Source organism: Mytilus trossulus, chromosome 9 (genome assembly GCF_036588685.1).
Source record: "Mytilus trossulus isolate FHL-02 chromosome 9, PNRI_Mtr1.1.1.hap1, whole genome shotgun sequence".
Classification (NCBI taxonomy): domain Eukaryota; kingdom Metazoa; phylum Mollusca; class Bivalvia; order Mytilida; family Mytilidae; genus Mytilus; species Mytilus trossulus.
In genome coordinates, this window is record NC_086381.1 from 42,873,699 (window position 1) to 42,892,790 (window position 19,092).

Sequence of the window (19,092 nt, forward strand, 5' to 3'; positions counted from 1 at the left end):
CTGGAATGTGGTGCAATACTTTGATAAGGACACCTCAAATTATAGTGCTAAAAACAATATAAGAGCACGTGATAAAATTTTAGATATGATAGAGTCCCTGGACCTTGTTAGATATATGGCGAGCATTAAATCCAGATACAAAAAGATTTACATGGCGTGGTCCTGGGCTTAAGCAAAGCCGTTTGGATTACTTTTTGATTTCATCTGATCTTGAACCATTTGTAAAAAATGTAGACATAAGTTGTAGGTCTGATCGTTCTCTAGTGTACCTGACCTTACAGTTTTACAATCACATTAAAGGTAAAGGCACATGGAAGTTTAATAATAGCTTACTACATGATATGGTGTATGTAATTGAAATAAAAAATTGCATTAGGGAAACTATAAATCAATACTCTCTGCCTGGGAATGACCTGGAAACAGAACTATCAGTAAACCCACACATGTTTTTGGAACTCTTAAAATATATGATAAGAGGGAAAACAATATAATACGCCAGTTATATAAACACGAAAAACACAAAAACTGAAAATGATTTAAAACTCAAGTTAGCTAAATTACTTGAAAATTATGAAATGGACCCCTCAGAATTATTAAATTCAGAAATTAAAATTTTAGAAACTGAACTTGTTCAACACAGAGAGAAAATAGTAACAGGTATTATGACAAGAGCAAAGGCAAGATGGGTAGCAGAAGGTGAAAAATGTACTAACTATTTTTGTTATCTTGAAAAAAGAAATTATAATGAAAAGATAATTCCAAAATTAATTAAGAATAATGGGGAGGAAATTTTTAATCAAAGTGAAATTTTAGAAGAACAAAAATCATTTTATGAAAAACTGTACTCCTCTACAAATCCTATTCTTCAACAAGAACATGAAAAATGGAAATAATCCTTTTATCCGCAAACTTTAGAAAAAAATTCTGCGTGTGCGGGACTTAGGGCTAATTTTGATAAAACTGAAGCCATATGGATTGGGTCAAAGATTCACTCAAGGGATAAACTAACAACTACAAGAAATTTAAACTGGAATCATTCAGGAAAATTTAAACTTTCAGGACTAGAATTTGATCTGTTCAGTGAAAATTAAACGCTTGTAAATTTTGAAGAAAAAATTAAAAAAAATACAGAGCCTGCTAAATTCCTGGGTTTATAGAGATTTAACATATATGGGAAAGATTACTGCTCTACCTATTTTAATTCAATCATTGACAGTTTTTCCAAACCCGCCAGATGATAAAATAAAAGAAATCCAAAATATTTTTTTTAATTTCTTGTGGTCAGGAAAACCAGACAAGATTACAAAAAAAGTTATGATAGGTTTATTTGAAAATGGGGGGTTGAAAATGCCAGATATAAGATCCGTTTGTTATTCATTAAAGATAACATGGATAAATAAACTTTTAGACCCCTTGAATATATCCCCATGGAAAACATTGTTAATAGATCAATACAACAGATTAGGAGCAGACAAAATATGGTTGATGACCCCTGATGGTATCCAAAAGATTTCTTCAAATTTTAATAATTTCTGGAAAGATATTTTACTAAACTGGAATATCCTAAACACTGTCACTAATGACACTGCTGAAGGGATCATGAAACAATTCAAATGGCTAAACAAGAGTTTGAAAATTAATAATAAAACTATCTTTTACCAGAGGTGGGTTGAATCAGGAGTTTTCTTTATATGTGATTTACTTGATGAAAACATCAATTTTTTTACTTTAAAGGAATTCTGCGAAAAACATAATCTTAATATTAATTTCTTGGAATACCACTCTTTGCTGCATATGATACCAAAAGACTGGAAAAATTGAATCACTACTTCAGAGAAAATTACGCACATATCTAACGATAAATTTGAATTTATAAAAAACAATAAAAAGTCATGTCAGTTCTTTTATAAAAAAAATTCTTGTCAATGAATACAGAACGTCCTACAAAACAAGAAGACATAATGTGTAAGGAACTAGGCACTCATATAGAAAATTGGGATTTCATCTATAGTTTACCCTTTTGTTGCACTAAAAACAACAAATTTAGTATGTTCCACTTTAAGATTTTACATAGAACTCTCGCTACAAATGCATTATTCCAGAAATATGGGTTAAAAGAAACTAATTTATATAGTTTCTGTAATGAAACTAAAGAAACTATAAGTCACCTATTCTGGGAATGTACCCTATTTGAAATTTGTGGTTAGAAATTGCAGCACTTTTTCAAGTTGAAAATAATTTAACTTTAATTCTTAATGTGGAAAACATTGTTCTTGGGTTAGAGTCTTGGGATATTTCCCTAAATTATTCACTATTCTGGTTAAATATTACATTTATACATGTCGCTATAATACTTCATTACCGACTCTTACAGGTGTCATAGATATGATTAAAAATTCCTACCAAATAGAAAAAATATCTACCTCCTTTTACAGATCCCCTAGAGCAAGAGAGAAATTTGATTGTAAATGGGAATTAATTAAAAACATAGTTCATATGTGAGGAGAGATCTTTCTATTTTGTACTTACTTAAGGCTTTATAATAGTTCATGTAGAATTAATTATATGTTGATACACATCACAACTGGACAGTGATTTGTATGCATCTTAAAAGTACTATCTTTGTTTATTGCTATTGTTATATATATTGATATACTAGTTTTTGTTTGATTGTATTTGAATTATCTCCCCTTGACTTAGGTTGACATTTATTTATGCAACTCTGTCCAACATGTTGTCCAATATGTTATCTGTTAATGATCTCTTGTGGCCTCTCCTGGTACCTCTCATGTTCAACATCATTGTATAGGGAGTGATGCATGTGGATAGAGGAGAAGGCTGATGCCATCATTAACCTTATCAGCATATTCCGGTATTCTAATCCAGAGTTATAAAAGATGTGTATGATTTGGTAGAAAATTTAGACTAATTAGCATAACTAACTTTTAATTGTAGACTGTTATTGAAAAATTTAATATCAATATATGTATTATGAAATAACTATATAATTATATATCCCAATATATACTTGGTGTATTTTCAGATGAAATAAAAATAAATTACAAAAAAAAAATCTACTATTAGTAGTACCACGATAAAATGGTTTGCATGGTTTAAAATAAATCGGTGGACAATCTTTTCGAAAATGTTTCAGTACAGTATTACAAAGTATTACAAAGTTAAAAAGTCATGGCCTATATCCAAAACAAATATACGGATAAAATTCTTAAAGTTCATTGATTGCACTGAAATAATAAAAAGAGATTGCTCAACTATTTAACAAAACCAATTAAACAAATATTTGACTGTTTATTGTCTTAGTCAAACAATTATGACATTGACTATGTGGAGCGTTAGATTTTAATTAAAAAGTTATTGAAATTACCAACTGGGAAATACATCATTATAGGATTCACACGACGTTATCTATCGGTTGCTACTCATGTTCAATTGTATTTTTTATGTCAGGATATGTGATTACATATAACAATTGACTATGTTACTGAAAATGATACAAGGACGTAGATGTTAGGATTACAATCAGATTTAACTATCGATGTTAGAACTAGATATAAAGGTCAACAGTTGTACTTGTAATTGACCTAAATTTGGATACATGTATTTACTATAAGGTTAAAACCAGGAAAATGAAAGAATACGAAAATAAAAAGAAAAATCAGAAAAAACACTGAACTCAGAGGAAAATCAAATTGGAAAGTCCCTAAGCACATGACAAATCAAATGACAAAACACATCAAAAACGAACGGAGAACAACGTTATATTCCTGACTTGGTACAGGCATTTTATTTTCAATTGTCGAAAATGGTGGATAAAGCCGGGTTTTATAGCGCTTAATATCTCACTCTGTACGACAGTCTCATCAAATTCCGTTATATTTACAATGATGTGTAAACTAAACAGACATAATAAATAAAATAGTCAAAATACGGGTACATCTGTCAATATCGTGTTACAATTTTAAAAGAAACAATTTCGCGTGTCTGACGTTAAATATGTATACGTCACATATTTTTTGTCGTTCAATGTTTATACGAATGATTTTAAAATTTCACATGGGCACTGTTAGCATACAGGGTTGATAAAAAAATCAAAAGTATGTAAAAATTTGTTTCAGAAATAGACCGATATCTGAAATAGTCTCAAAGTTCTGTATACTTTATAAGAATCCACAAATGGTTCATTCAACTACATGATTAATAACTTTTGACTTTTGTGTTCTAACGTATTTTCTAATTTATAATAGAAATATAACATAATGACGATGTCTTGAATTTTGTCTAAACGGACACCTTATAGTTTCATATCATTCTGAATGCATTTTTATCTTGATACCTTATAAATAGACGGTATCATTTGAAAAATAGATAGTGAAACCCTACAAATTAGAAAATATATATGTATATATTGCACGTAAAATGAATGGTCTCAACAGTTGACCGTGCAAGGGCTGTATAGCCAGTCAAGGTAATTTAAACTGCTACCAATAAAACGAACATGGCATGTTTTGTTGCAACATTTTTGTTAAATATTTTAAATTTAGAAAAATCTCTCTCTGTATAGCTATTATTCCATGCACATTTTTGGATATACGTGTTTTGTCCTTTTAGGTTTTATAATTTTAAATTCTAACGTGACGTATTTGTTGTGCCTTTTCGCCATCGTATGTGACGTAATTTTTATGATTTATTGTGCTGAGGCCTGACTGAGTCCGGTGTGTCTATTCTGTGTTGGTCTTAGCATTATGTATTCGGGTTTAGATTTCTGTAATTAGTTAATACTTCAGTTTCATTATGTATATCTGTTTTATATTCATTTGATAAAATTTACTGTTTGCAATAGCTTTAATTGTTCTTAATAATAAGGATGCGCTTTTGCCAAGCTTAAAAACATTGCCGTATTTGACACAACCTTTTTCAACTTTTGATCTTCAGTGCTGTACAACTTTGTACTTTTTTCACTTTCGATATTTTATATCTGGGCGTCTTGTGTCGTCTAGTCTTGTGTGGACGAGGCGCGTTTTTGGCGTATTGAATTTTAAATCTTTTTTTAATATGTTCTCCTATTTATTTGTATTGTAGTCCTGTTATATTATGTGTCATTTCAATGTTTTATTTAACATTGCCATTCAAGTGCGAGGTTTGGCATGCCACAAAACCAGGTTCAACCCACCATTTTTTCCTTTAAAAATGTCCTGTACCAAGTCAGGAAGATGGCCATTGTTATATTATTGTTCGTTTCTGTGTGTGTTACATTTTAACGTTGCGTCGTTTGTTTTCTCTTATTTTTTGTATTTTGTATTTTGTATACTACTGTTGCCTTTATTTATAAGTTCGTTATTAATTTAAGAAGAAGAAAATTGCAATTTTCAAATAATTTGGCCTCACAAAAGATACATTATTTGTTTGAAAACGCATTTGGACAATTTTAAGATTATACATATATAAACAAAACATTGATATATTACGATCAATTATCTTTTGAGGGTTGAATCGATTGCTTGTCGGTTGCTTAACGTCCAGTGGCAAATATTTCATTATGCCATTAATTAGTACGATTAGGTGTAACAAAAACTCTTCTTTTAATAATCAGTTCAAATTTCAAAACGATAAGGTTCTCGATTCCGCTTTTTGAGGCTTGTCAGTCCCCTGGAGTCTCAATAGCATAAGGGCCGAGTTTTATGATTGGCATTTCAGTCTGAGAGAGTACGAATTTATCTCAATTTAATTTGAAATTTTTAAATAATATTCTCTAACTGCAAGGAATCAGAATTTTTGATGTGTATGTTTTGTGTTTCTGCTGCTCATTTTCTGTGCTTGATAACGATTTGACTATGTAGATTTGTTGTTATGTTGAGCAGAAAGATATGTAAGGTCCTAAAAGTACGTTTACCGGCTCATCATTCCTCTTTTTTGCCAAAACTCTGTAATCCGTCGTCCATTCTTGTAGTCTATATAACTATTGATTTATATTTTATTATCAGGAAATGGTGTTATCTTTTGTATTCGTTGAAGGCTGTATAACATTTAGGAATGCCAATTTGCGTTTTTCTGCGAGGTTATATAACAATAAACAAGGTTAAGTAACTTGCATATGTATCCAAGTGTAAAACTTTGTCAACCCAATCTTTTTAGATGAACTCACTAACTGCACATGACAGTGCATGCATTTAGTGTAATCAATATGAATTGCGTCATGAGACAATAAAATGCATCAACAAACGACCAAAGTATTCTTATGATAATATCAATAATTTTATGAAATAAATTTGTAAAATAGTCTGAATTATTTATAAGTAACGACGCTGGCCCCATACTGTGTCATATTGACGAAAACAGTATCACAGTCAATGTGTAATCAAACGCAGAATGAAGGAAAAAGATATGTAGGATAAAACCGGAAAAGTCAAACCACTTTTCATAATGTTAAGCGCTCACATTATATCGAAGCGGGAAATGTTTTACACAAATAATTGAACATTAGCAGTAATTAAAATCACCTGATGGCATAGACTTTGCTCATTGTTGAAGGCCGTACGGTGACCTATAGTTGTTAGTGTCTGTGTCATTTTGGTCTCTTGTGGACAGTTGTCTCGTTGGAAACCGTACCACATATTGTTAGCGTGATTGACCATGTCGTCAAATTTTAAATAGTTTGTTCATTGTAAGTACAGGTATGATATTTTACTGGATTAACTTGTTTTCCAGTGATGAGTTAGACATATGTATGGCTTGGATATTAAAAGTGTGTGCAGATGTATTCCGAGCTATTGATGAGAGCACAAGCTTTAGTATTTTCCAGTTGGCCAAAGAAGCCAGAAATCAACATCCAAAGATTTTCCTTGAAATAGTAAGTTTTTTTTCGAATAATTGTATTACTCATGAAAAATGTATGCCAATGCTGGTGGAAGTTTAGAGGGTATTTCCAGCCCATTTGTCAGCACTTCGGTGTTGACATGAACATAAATTGCATTGTCATTTTAATATATTAACTGTTCGCAATAGTATGATGTTTTCTAAATACTAAGGATTTTCTTATCCCAGGCATAGATTACATAAGCAGTATTTTGCACAACATTTTGAAGTTTTGGGTCCTCAATGCTCTTCAACTTTGTATTTTTAACTTTTCTGTTATGAGCGTCGCTGATAAGTCTTATTGAGACGAATTTTGCGTCAGGCGTATTAGATTATAAGCCTGGCACCTTTGATAAATATTTTACATTGTTGCTCGTATATCCGGTTCTATACTCTGGCAATGGTGCTTTTAGAACTTATTTTTCTAACGTACCATAAGCTAAATTGCAGCTGTTTGCCCGATTTTAAATTCACCATTTGTATGCCCCATTTATGGGCATTATGTTTTATGGTCTGTGCGTCCTTCCGTCCGTTTGTCCGTTCGTCCCACTTCAGGTTAAAGTTTTTGGTCGAGTTAGTTTTTGATCAAGTTGAAGTTGAAACTTAGTAAACATGTTTCCTATGAAATGATCATTCTAATGTTAATGCCAAATAAGAGATTCTATCCCATTTTCATGGTCCACTGAACATAGAAATCGATAGTGCAGATGGGGCATCCGTGTACTTGGGACACATTCTTGTTTTTTATAAAAGAAATTTTCATGATATCTGATATTTTTCATCTTTTTAAACTAACTTTCAGTGCCTTCGACACGAAAACTCTTTGTGTCTCAGATTGACTCGATATTCTATAAAAATGATTTAAGCGAAGACCGATTGAATTTTTATCGTCGAATAATTCACCGAAAGATGATACATTATGCATCTTTGCGTGTGTGGCTTTTATTATCTAGAAACATAGTTTAACCCATGTATAATTTTATATTCATTTACTTATGAAAAAATTCAAAATAGTATATCATTTGCATAGTTTAATACGGCTGTAGATCCCTTGTTTTGTATTTAACTTTTTTTCTATAAATCACCTGCTTTGAAAAAAAGGAGGCAATAATGAAACCATTCTACCTGTTGAAAATCTGCTTATTATGACTTGAATGATTTTGAAACCCTTATATGTATTTCTCTACGAACTTTATAACATTAAGTACAAAAAGTACGACATGGTTCGAATCAGGATGAAGCATTGTTTGATTTGTGGAAATCAAAACTAAACAAGTTCTTAACTTATTCACTTGTTGTTTATAAAGTATTTATTATAAACTGCAAATTCTACAAGATACTTAAAATAAGTTTAAAGATTAGGTATCATGAATTAAGTACCACACAATAGGAAAAAAGATATAAATATTTCTTGTGATTTACATAAAATTATTGAATTAAAGTCTTTCCTTAAGAATGAAGTATTCAATATTAATGTCAAACAACATACAATCAACCTATCAACAATCAATTTATCGATATTATTATAAATAGTTCGATGATTAACGAGATTGAAACTTTATATAATACAATTGATACGATTGTTGATAAATATCGAACTTTTGTCAAGATCAGTTGTGCATCTTAATTGTTTGCTATTCAAAACTATAAATAAATCACACTAAGATGAACGAGACATCTTATTTTTTGTATTTTCATTTCAGACTGATTATGAACTTTGTTATCTGTTGATACAACACCATTTAGAGAGCAATCATTTGTATGATGCAATTGACTGAAGTAAAACACAGATATTTATCATGATTCACCAGTAGTCAAGTTTTGAAAAGTTTTATGTTACTCTTAGAGTGATAAAATTTTTAGTTTACTTTTTGTTAGGTTGCTGTCGTATGGATGAATATCATTCAGAAAATCATGCATTGATATAACAGCTTATTTACATATTAATATTATAATGCTAATGATATAATACGTACGTATGATACACGTTTGAAACGTTACATGTATGTTGATTCAGTTTATGTCATATGACAATTGTTTCCACAAGATTTTGTTATCACATAAACAACACGACGGGTGCAACATGTGGAGCAGGATCTGCTTACCCTTCCAGAGAACATGAGATCACCCCTAGTTTTTGGTGGGGCTCGTGTTGTTTATACTTTAGTTTTCTATGTTGTGTCATGTGTACTATTATTCGTCTGTTTGTCTTTTTCATTTTTAGCAATGGCGTTGTCAGTTTATTTTAAATTTATGAGTTTGACTGTCCCTTTGGTATCTTTCGTCCCTCTTTTACAATAGTTGTTTAAATGACTCTTATTAGATATATTGAACATGTGTTGGAAGTCGAAACTTTTGTAATGAATCTTGTCTCGTTGCTCATGAAATCAAATTTATTCTAATTGACTGTGTGGATATCTCTTTTTTAAGAATGTTTATAACCAAATGATTAAAAAGTATCTAGTTGGAAACAAAAAAAAAACATTTTTTTTTAAATGAAGACGATTACAATTTTGTTTCTTATACTTATTCTAATGGCTAAGACACGTTTAGCTGAATGTGCCGACTTGGGAAAATTTATCCTGTGGGTTGCACGCCACTATAAGTTATATGTCACGTGACTTCGATATCCTTTCCAAACAAAGCATTTTAAAGAGTATACGTTATATGAAAGAGGGAATATATCTTATCAGGGAACCGAAAAGAGAAGTATCATTTTGATACTAAATCATTTACAACCTATGCTCGGATATTCGAGTACCCGTTATAATCCCTAGTACACGAGGATTGTATAATATTGGTTTTGGGTGTTTGAGCTTTTGGTTTTTGCCATTTGATAAAGGACTATCCGTTTTGAATTTCCTCGGAGTCCAGTATTTTTATAATGTTATTTTTTAAATGATTGAAATAAGGAGAAATTAATCCGAAGGACATGATTTGTATACAGATAGATAATATTGTAGGATAATGTTATGTTGTGGTTTTCATTAATTATTTTAAACATCATACATTTAGTGCAGGGTTATTTTGTTTTTGTGTTAATAATGATATTTGAATTGTACAATTTGTAAAGTGTCTTTTTATTAATACAATGGTTAATGCGTGTACTACTTGGGGATTGTAGAAATATGTCTAACACGCATTTTTAATCAAACTGCACCGTACGTCCACGTGTCTGTCATGATTTTTGCCGTCTTTTTCTTTTCATTTAAAGATGAAATTCATCACACCTATTTATATTTTTCTATCACTAACCATTGGTATGTCAAACTAGCTATAAGGAACGTCTTATCCTTTTTCTAAGCAAACAGTTCATTGGTAGATACAAATTCCTCGTTGATAAATATTCCGTATTAACACAGTGGTTTCGTAAAACCGATTTTATGTACTGATGTTGTTTATTATCTCGTTACATGGTAAAGAGTTATTTTATTTGTCTTTGTTAATTATTACTTCTAGTGTTCAGTCTTCTTTGGTTAAAGCCTTTTTCCACGTGTTTCGGTATTTATTTATCGTGTATATATTTTATGTGGTATGGTAACTGTTTGTATTCTTGTTTTTCATTTTTTATATTGTGCTTTGTCTCTAAGGCATTTTCTTTTTCTTTGTTGCCATATTAGTTTTTGTTTTTGTTTATAATGATTAAGATTTTAACACAATGTTGACTGCTGTAACCTTATTGTTGGGATTTTTACCAATTATTGCTGTTTGTTATGTTCACAAATTAATGTCAAAATAATGGAACTGTATTCGCCTGTCATAAAAAGGATGTTTAACTAGTTATCAAACAGGTCAAATCCACAATATACTATATCTGAAAATGATTTTACCAAGTCAGGAAGATGGCACTTATTATCTATGCGATTGGTGTATTTGAGCTTTTTATTTTGCCATTAAAATATGGACTCTGTTTTAATTTTTTGAGTTCGGTATTATTGTTACTTGACTTTGTGAACAGTCAACCAATTTCAATTTAATGTTTTCAACTTAGATTTAGTTTAAATGGTATAACTTATAACACATGAACCGACGTTTGTAAGTGTTAGTTCTGTGCTTTATCGGAGTATTGCTAGTCTCAAAAGACGTTTTGATGTAGTTATGTGCAATAAATAATAGCGCGTATGGACATTATACACATTTGTTTAAGTGTACATCTCAAATATGTGAATTTGATCTAGGGAAAACAATTCAAAACTGTTATACAGTCAAATCTTAAAAACAATACTTTCAGGGGTTCTACGGAAACCATGTATATCATAAAAAAGTAATAATGATTCTCCTTTTAAAGAAGAAAATATGTTAAGATAAAGTTAACAGAAAAAATGTCTCATATATGTGTGTTGTACTGACTTTTTGGAGATATGACGAGATAATTGGTAGTACGTCTCAGTGTTACGTTTGAAAGATTTGAAGTTCTCATTAAACATTTAGTTGACACTTAAATATAACCAAATTGAATGTAAAAAGTAAATGCGGATCAAATGAAGAGCATACATACTTTATATTCAGATGGATAACGTTAGTATGAAACTAGATAAATTTTGTTTGTTTGTAAAATCACGTTTTGTTTTATTTTTTTCAACGCTTCTATTTTACCTGTATTTCAGAGCTATACATATGTTTCTAATACGAAATTGTTTATTCTTAAAAATGCCTTTTCTTTTATTAAACTGATCAAATACAATGTATACAAGCATTTAAATAGTTGAGATATGTCGAAACACTTGTTTAATAATTAAACCCCGTCATCGTTTCCGTTTAGTTGTGTATATAGATATGTATGTCTGTTAGTAAGTTTTCAATAGTCACTGATCAATAAATTAGTGCTTACACTCAGAAATGTATTAAACTTGTCTACGGTATAATCATATGTCTTTGTGACTAGTATTTGGGCAGTTACTTAACTTAGGACATTCAATGTTATTTTTTTCTAACATTATGTAAATTCTTATATTTTCCTGATTGGAATAAGTGAAGATGTCTAATGATATTGTATTTGTAAAAGGTTCATACAGCCTTTCACATGTACATGACATGTACATATAGTCCTGTTTTGTTAGCAACAAATTATAAGTTTTTTTGCCAGAAAGCAGAGGTTTGTGTTTGTGCCAAACATGTGTATTTGTCAATAAAATTTCTGTAGCTTTTTTTGTTTACTTTATAAATAACAATACGACTTATTCCTCTTTAAATGGATACATGAATTTCGACAGAATGTAGTACGTGCGTGTAATGTGATACAAAAGACGATTGAATAGTTCATGGTTGCTTGCTGAACGTTGACATTTAGCACAAGAGAGTCAAACGATACAATAGAGACACCCAAACGCCATAGCTATACAAGATAAAGATCAATAGTAAAACAAAGAATGTATGTAAAAACAACATAGAACACAAACTCAAGACTTATCAGTTACTTTATGCATAAATAAAAATGACTTCATTTCCAATTTTACGAAACGTAGGTTTTTCAAGGTAGGTCTACCAAGTAGGCAAATAAAACACTGCCACTGTAAATGAAGGTACGCTTGATAGGACACGAAATATAGCAATGTTGCAAACCATTATTGTGCAACACATGCACACCTAGCAACAATGAGACTATAAATACACTTTTGCAGGAAAAAATCATGATTTCTATCCATCCCATATATAAAGCAGAATAATTTGTACAAAATTCCTCAAACATGTGAATGTGTGGTTGTTTTTTTTTTACTATTATATCGATCCAATATTAGTATAAAGTTCAATTTCTTTTTTGATAAAACCAGAATACACGATAAATTCCTATAAATCATCTCAAAATAGAAATTTTGAAATAATGAATTTCAAGTTATGATATAATGTTCTGAAAATGAAGTTAGCAGCACGTTTTGTCACAGTTCTAACAGTTCACAATAAGTTTCGAGAACGTTAAATTCGTTATTATCTTTTTCTTCTGTACAATGAATAAAATAAAACGTGTCTACTTTCTCAGTGGTTAAACATTTAGTTACTAAATATAACCAGAAATATTTAGATGAATGCAGCTCTAGAGGACTAGGTATGTATTAAGTGAACATAATCACAGCTTTAAATGTATTAAAAGTGGTATATTAGAGAGAACTGGTAAACACGTTCTTCCCAGGTGTAGCCTTTAGTAAAGAACGTTATGAAAAAATAGCCTGACCGAAATAAGGACTTTGTCAGAAAATACCCGAACTGTCTTTGAACGTGGTGCTTTAGTTATATGAAATAAAGGCAACAGTAATATCGTAGAGTGGTTGTATCGGACACAAATTAAGGCTTAGAAATAAGAACGTCTACTTGCAATGATACTTGTATTGGAACTCTGAATAGCTAACGTCACAACAACGGTGACGTCGTGTACAATAGAGAGCGGTAGCGGGAACACATCAAGTGCAATTCTTAACATTCTGGGGGCCCGCAAATGAATTTAATTACAATAAAATGAAAATAAATTATGAAAATTTCACTTTGAATTACTGTCTCTGATAAATATAAAACTTTGAATATCTTTAACTGTCTTTGATAATGAGCACGAATAAAATAAAATAATTTTCTGTAATAACGCACGAACGGTTCACAGTCCATAAAATATACGATAGTCTCATTTGGTCCACATTTTAATCTTTTCCTTTGCATCGGTCTTCGCTCGTCTGGCGGGTAGTATTTCATCACACGGTCCTGTGTATTCATTAGATGTTAGTTCTAGAGGATATAACTTGCTAATAGGTCTAGACGTTTGACCATTTTTAGTCCGTAAAATAGCTGATCTGCTAAACCCATCTCGTCCTTGAATTAATTTGTCGATGATCCCTACATTCCAAGTTGTTCTTGAAGTTTCATCATGTATTAGAACTACCTCTCCAATATTAATGTTCTGTTTGTCCACTCCTTTAGTTCGATGTTGTTCTCTAAGTGATGTAAGGTATTCACGCTTCCACCTTGTCCATAAATTGTCAATGATATGATTTTGAATCTGTAACAATTTATTAGCTGATGCGTGTGTTAAGTTTTTTTTAATTTTCAATGTTTCCATCTAAAGTTCCGGTGTACGGCAAAGTCATTTTTCTTCTTCCGTAGAGTAAATGTGAGGGTGTCAATGGTTCATTATCCGTTGGATCTGATGATAGGTACGTCAACGGACGATCATTAAGAATAGCTTCCACTTCTGTGACGATAGTTTCAAGTACACGTAAACTCACAAATGCCTTTCCTAAAACTTTTTTTATACAATTTTTTGTCAAACCTATTAACCTTTCCCACCAACCACCGTACCATGGTGCACTTTTCGGTATAAACTTCCATATTGTTCCATAGGAATTTAATTGTTCATTTAATGACGGTGACTTGGTCAGAAACTCTATTTTCTTTGCCGAGGCTACATAGGTTGTACCATTATCTGATATCATGATTTTTGGTAACGACTTCCTGCTACTAAATCGCCGAAACGCTAAAATAAATGTTTCTTCTGTAAGATCTTCTATAATTTCTAGGTGTACGGCCCTTGTATTCGCACAAGTAAATAGGCAAATGTACGCTTTTCCTACAACTCCATTTTTAGTTGTGATGCTCAATGCACCAGTAAAGTCAACGCCTGTTACAGTAAACGGCGGCGAATCTCTTAGTCTGTCTGCAGGTAGAGGCGGCGGGTCCGGAGTGGCATACGGTCTTCCTGTAACCTTTCGGCAAGTAACACATTTGTGAATAATTGTTTTCACATTTTGTCGGATTGCTGGAATCCAGTAAAACTGTCGTAACGAAGTGACAGTACTTTCTAATCCAGAGTGAAGTAGTCTATTGTGGGCATCCATTATAATAAGAGTTGACAATGTATTCTTATTTGGCAATAATATCGGGAACTTGGCTGAAGCGTCAATAGGTGCGTTGTTTAAACGTCCGCCACAACGTATTAACTTGTTCTCATCCAGGTACAACTTTAATTGCTTTACAAGATTATTCTTTGATGTTTTCTGTTGTAAACTTTGAAACACCTCCGGGTAATTTCGAAGCTGTGAATCATGTATCCAAGCAACGGATGCTATCTGAATTTCTTCTACATTTAAATTTCCACTACGTTTTTTCTCATTTTTACAGTTGTAAATAAATCTGTATACATACGCTGTTACACGTAGAAGTTTCTGGTATGCTCCATACCTACATTTGTATCTATATCCATGATTTTATTTATTCCTACTGTAATACTTGTCACTGGATCGTTTTTGTTTGTTGATAAGTTATCTTTGGTTAGAGTTGTAAATATTAGAGCTTCTTCTTTTTTCCACTGCGGCCATTTTGAGGTATCAACAATCCATCCGGGGTCTTTCATCCATAGATCACAATTTTTAAACCTTACAGCTGTCACACCTCTTGAAAGTAAGTCTGCGGGGTTTGAATCAGTCGGACAGTATATCCAGGAAAATCCATGCGTAAGCTGATTTATTTTCGTAACTCTGTTTTTGACGAATATCGGTACTTGTTTCTTAGTCATTAACCAACTTAGTGTAATTTGACTATCACTCCAAAGTGTTGCATGTGAAAAACTTATATATGACTTCAAATGGTTCAGTAATCTACTCCCTATCACTGCTGCCATGAGCTCAAGTTTCGGAATTGTCATGTTTTTCAATGGGGCAACTCTGTTTCTAGACATAATCAGCGTAGACTGGTTCCCGCAAACTACATATGCACATGCTCCATACGCCTTTAAACTTGCATCTGTGAATATGTGTAGTGACATATATATCTTCCGTTGGTCTCCTTTTTTTGAAATACGGTCTTGAAATTTCAGTCTCTATACATTTATGTGTGTCTCGTTGTATTTCTTTCCATTCAATTACAGTTTCTGGCGATAACGGTTCATCCCAATCCAGTTTTTTTCTCCCATAAGGTCTGCATGAACATTGTACTCCTTACTGTTATCGGACTTATTATTCCTAGAGGGTCGTAAATTTTTGAAGATTGTCTCAGAATTTCACGCTTTGTTATCAAATGATTCTCCATTTCGACGTACTCCTGTTTTGCGAAAGTAAGCGTGTCCTTGTCTGTATTCCATCTAAGTCCTAATACTTTGATTAGTTTATCATTATCTTGTATATTTTTTGACGTTGCACGATCTTGTAAAGTCTTGTTGTTTGATTCCCAAGAGCGTAAATTAAATCCCGCTTTTGCAAATAAGATACGAGATGTGTCAAAATATTGTAGTAATTGGCTCTCGGTTGGAAAACTTGAAATTATGTTGTCAATGTATAGATCCTTCTGTATAACATCAGTCCATTCACATGTATTTTCATTTAGGTGCCTTTGAACAACGGCATTTAAAATAAATGGAGAACAAGTAGCTCCAAATAAGACTGATTTGAATCGGTAAACTGAGAGCGGACTTGTAGAGTCTGTAGGATCGGAAAACCAAAAAAATCTAGTTACATCACGGTCTTTCTCTTCTAATCCAACATTAAAAAACGCCTTTTCAATATCTGTTGAAACTGCAAATTGATTCAATCGAAATCTAAGTAAAATACCTGTTAACTCGTTTAGATCAGGTGGTGTATCCATTAAACAGTCGTTTAAGCTAGGAGTTTCTGGTCTTGGTTTACAGCTACAGTCAAACTCTATCCTAATAGGTGTAGTTGACGATTCTTTTTTGACGGCATGATGCGGTATGTAGTGCACTCTGTTACTAGTCACTGTGTCTTCGTCTATCTTCTCTATAAATCCTCTTCTTTCTTGTTCACCTATTATTTTTCCGTATTGCTGTAATAAATGCGGTTCCTTCTTCAGTCGTGTAATTACGTTTTCTGTTCTTCGATGGGCTATCTCTTTGTTCATTGGTAATGGTGGATGCTCTTCTTTCCAGGGCAATGTAGCAAAATATCTGTTGTCATGGTAACTGATACATGTCTTCTCATATACTTCTCTTAATTCCTTGATCCCTGTTTCCTTCTCATCTATTTGCTCAATTCCAAGTGTTTCTAACTTCCAAAACTTCTCCAGGTCGCATTCTTTTGTCTTTCTTGATGTCATTACATTCATCATAGATGTTGGCTGGTCATTGTAACTTGGCGTACCGTGAAGTGGTCCTGACAGTAAATAACCTATTTTTGATTTCACGGCAGTAGGTCCGTCACCTCTAATGATATGGTTTTCTATAATTGACCAATAGTAGTCGGCTCCTACGAGTACTGAGACTTGAAAATTGTCGTTCGCGGTGACTGGATGTGCGAGTTTTATCTCGGATAAATATGACAATTTAGCAGCTTTGCGGATGTAAGTTTTGAGTGGTGCGGCGATTTCCGGTACGATCAATACTCTGATCGGCAATTTTCCTTCGTCTGTGAGCAAATAAATAGTTGCAGTTTTTAAGTGTCTAATTTTCGTACTTTCTGCGCTGTCCCCAAACCCTGATAAATTTAAACTTTCTGTGCCAGTTATTGATAACTGCAATTTAGCGGCTAAGTCTTCTGTGATGAACGACCTCTGTGCGCCCTCGTCAAAAAGAATGTTGGCATCTAAAGATTGTAGTCCTGAACTTACAGGACTTATTGCGGTTTTGAGCATGACATTCGTGGTTGCCTGTGAATGTAAAATTGTGTCCGTTTCCTTCGCGTTGTATTGAATGGTACTTACGTTCACACTATCTTCTTTATCTATTTGTGCAGTATCCTTACATAAACTCGTGTGATGACGCTTATGACATTTTCTGCATGTTTTATTTGACTTACAATCAACCAAGTTATGATGTCCTAAACAGTTGAAGCATAGGCGGTCTCTTTTTGCTATTGACATGCGATCTTTATATTCAGTTACTTTGGTACAATTTACCGAGGCGTGTGATTCGTGACAATAATCGCACTGTTTAGATTTGAAGTTAGTGTTTTGGTGATTCTTATTTTGGTGGCTATGACTTGATTGTCTATTTTGCGGTTTTGTGTTCGTCAAAAATGCTGCAGTAGCGGTAGGATTTTCATGACTCTCTGTTGAGTTACCGGCTTCCATGATATTTGTTTCATTAAATATGCCTTTTCGTAAATCCGCCAAGCGTATGTTTGTGGACCCAAATTCTCTTGCAAGATTTTTTTTTTCCCTGGTAGTTTGTTCAATATTATTAGCACTAACAGCGCTCCGTATGAATCATCAATTTGTCCTAGTGATTCTTAACCTCTTATGTAAATTTCAATGTTGTCATAAAAATGTCGGAGGTTGAAAAGTGTGTACCTAGGCGACGTAATATCGATAAGTTCCTGCAAATACCTCTGTGTAATTTTATGTTGCTGACCATTTCTTTCTTGTAATAGGGAAATTGCCTTTTCATAGTTTGCGTTTGTGAGCGCAAAACCTGTCACTGATTTTAGAGCTTCATTGTGAAGTAATGATTTCAAATAATTGAATTTTTGGACGTTGCTTAAGGTTGGGTTCGTATGCACGGCTGTCTCAAATGAGTCCCAAAAGGACTGCCATTGAAGTATATCTCCATCGAAAGTAGGGAGATTCAACTTGGGTAGTTTGTTATATTCACTGGTTGAGCTAAAGGATGGGCGAAAATCTGACAAACGGTAATTTGAGTTGTTCTGGTGTTCTGTATGTGAAGAGTTTATAGTATGAACGGGTTGAGCAGTTTCTATGCGTGGAGTAAAACTTTCTGTGTGTGTATTCAACGATGTAGTTTTGACTAAGATAAATTTGTTGACTTGACGAATTTTACCTTCTAAGTTAAATGCATACTCATCTGCTTCAACGATCTCTGTTTCAATATCTCCGTCGTCCAGTTCCTGTACTATGTCCTCATCTAACTTGCGTAATGTTTCTTGCTTCCGTTTCAGACTATCCAATATGTTTGACAAATCCTCCGTGTCCACGGTTCCATCTTCTTCCTGTTGAACGTCTTCAAATTTCTTTATTAGTCTGGAAACTGCACTTCTATATCCAGCTCGTATCGAGCGTAGCTTCTGATTCATCCTGGTCTCGGTACCAATATCGTAGAGTGGTTGTATCGGACACAAATTAAGGCTTAGAAATAAGAACGTCTTCTTGCAATGATACTTGTATTGGAACTCTGAATAGCTAACGTCACAACAACGGTGACGTCGTGTACAATAGAGAGCGGTAGCGGGAACACCTCAAGTGCAATTCTTAACAAGTAATGTATTGCTGTTCAAAACTCGTAAATCTATAGACAAAAAAAATTTGGATATCAAACCAAAACTGAGGGAAACGCAT

General features: G+C 32.8%; 2 protein-coding genes across 2 annotated transcripts; both read right to left on the reverse strand.

The window, feature by feature from the left end:
- Nucleotides 1–13,895: 13,895 nt before the first annotated feature.
- Nucleotides 13,896–14,690, reverse strand: LOC134684637 (uncharacterized). The gene has a single exon (XM_063543939.1). The coding sequence runs from the start codon at nt 14,688–14,690 to the stop codon at nt 13,896–13,898; it is 795 nt and encodes a 264-aa protein (XP_063400009.1).
- Nucleotides 14,691–15,735: 1,045 nt separating this feature from the next.
- LOC134684639 (uncharacterized) lies at nt 15,736–18,830 on the reverse strand. The gene is made up of 2 exons (XM_063543941.1): nt 18,578–18,830; nt 15,736–17,207 (listed from the first exon to the last, which is right to left on the reverse strand). Exons 1-2 carry the CDS (start codon nt 18,828–18,830, stop codon nt 15,736–15,738), a joined length of 1,725 nt encoding a protein of 574 aa, XP_063400011.1.
- Nucleotides 18,831–19,092: the final 262 nt, after the last annotated feature.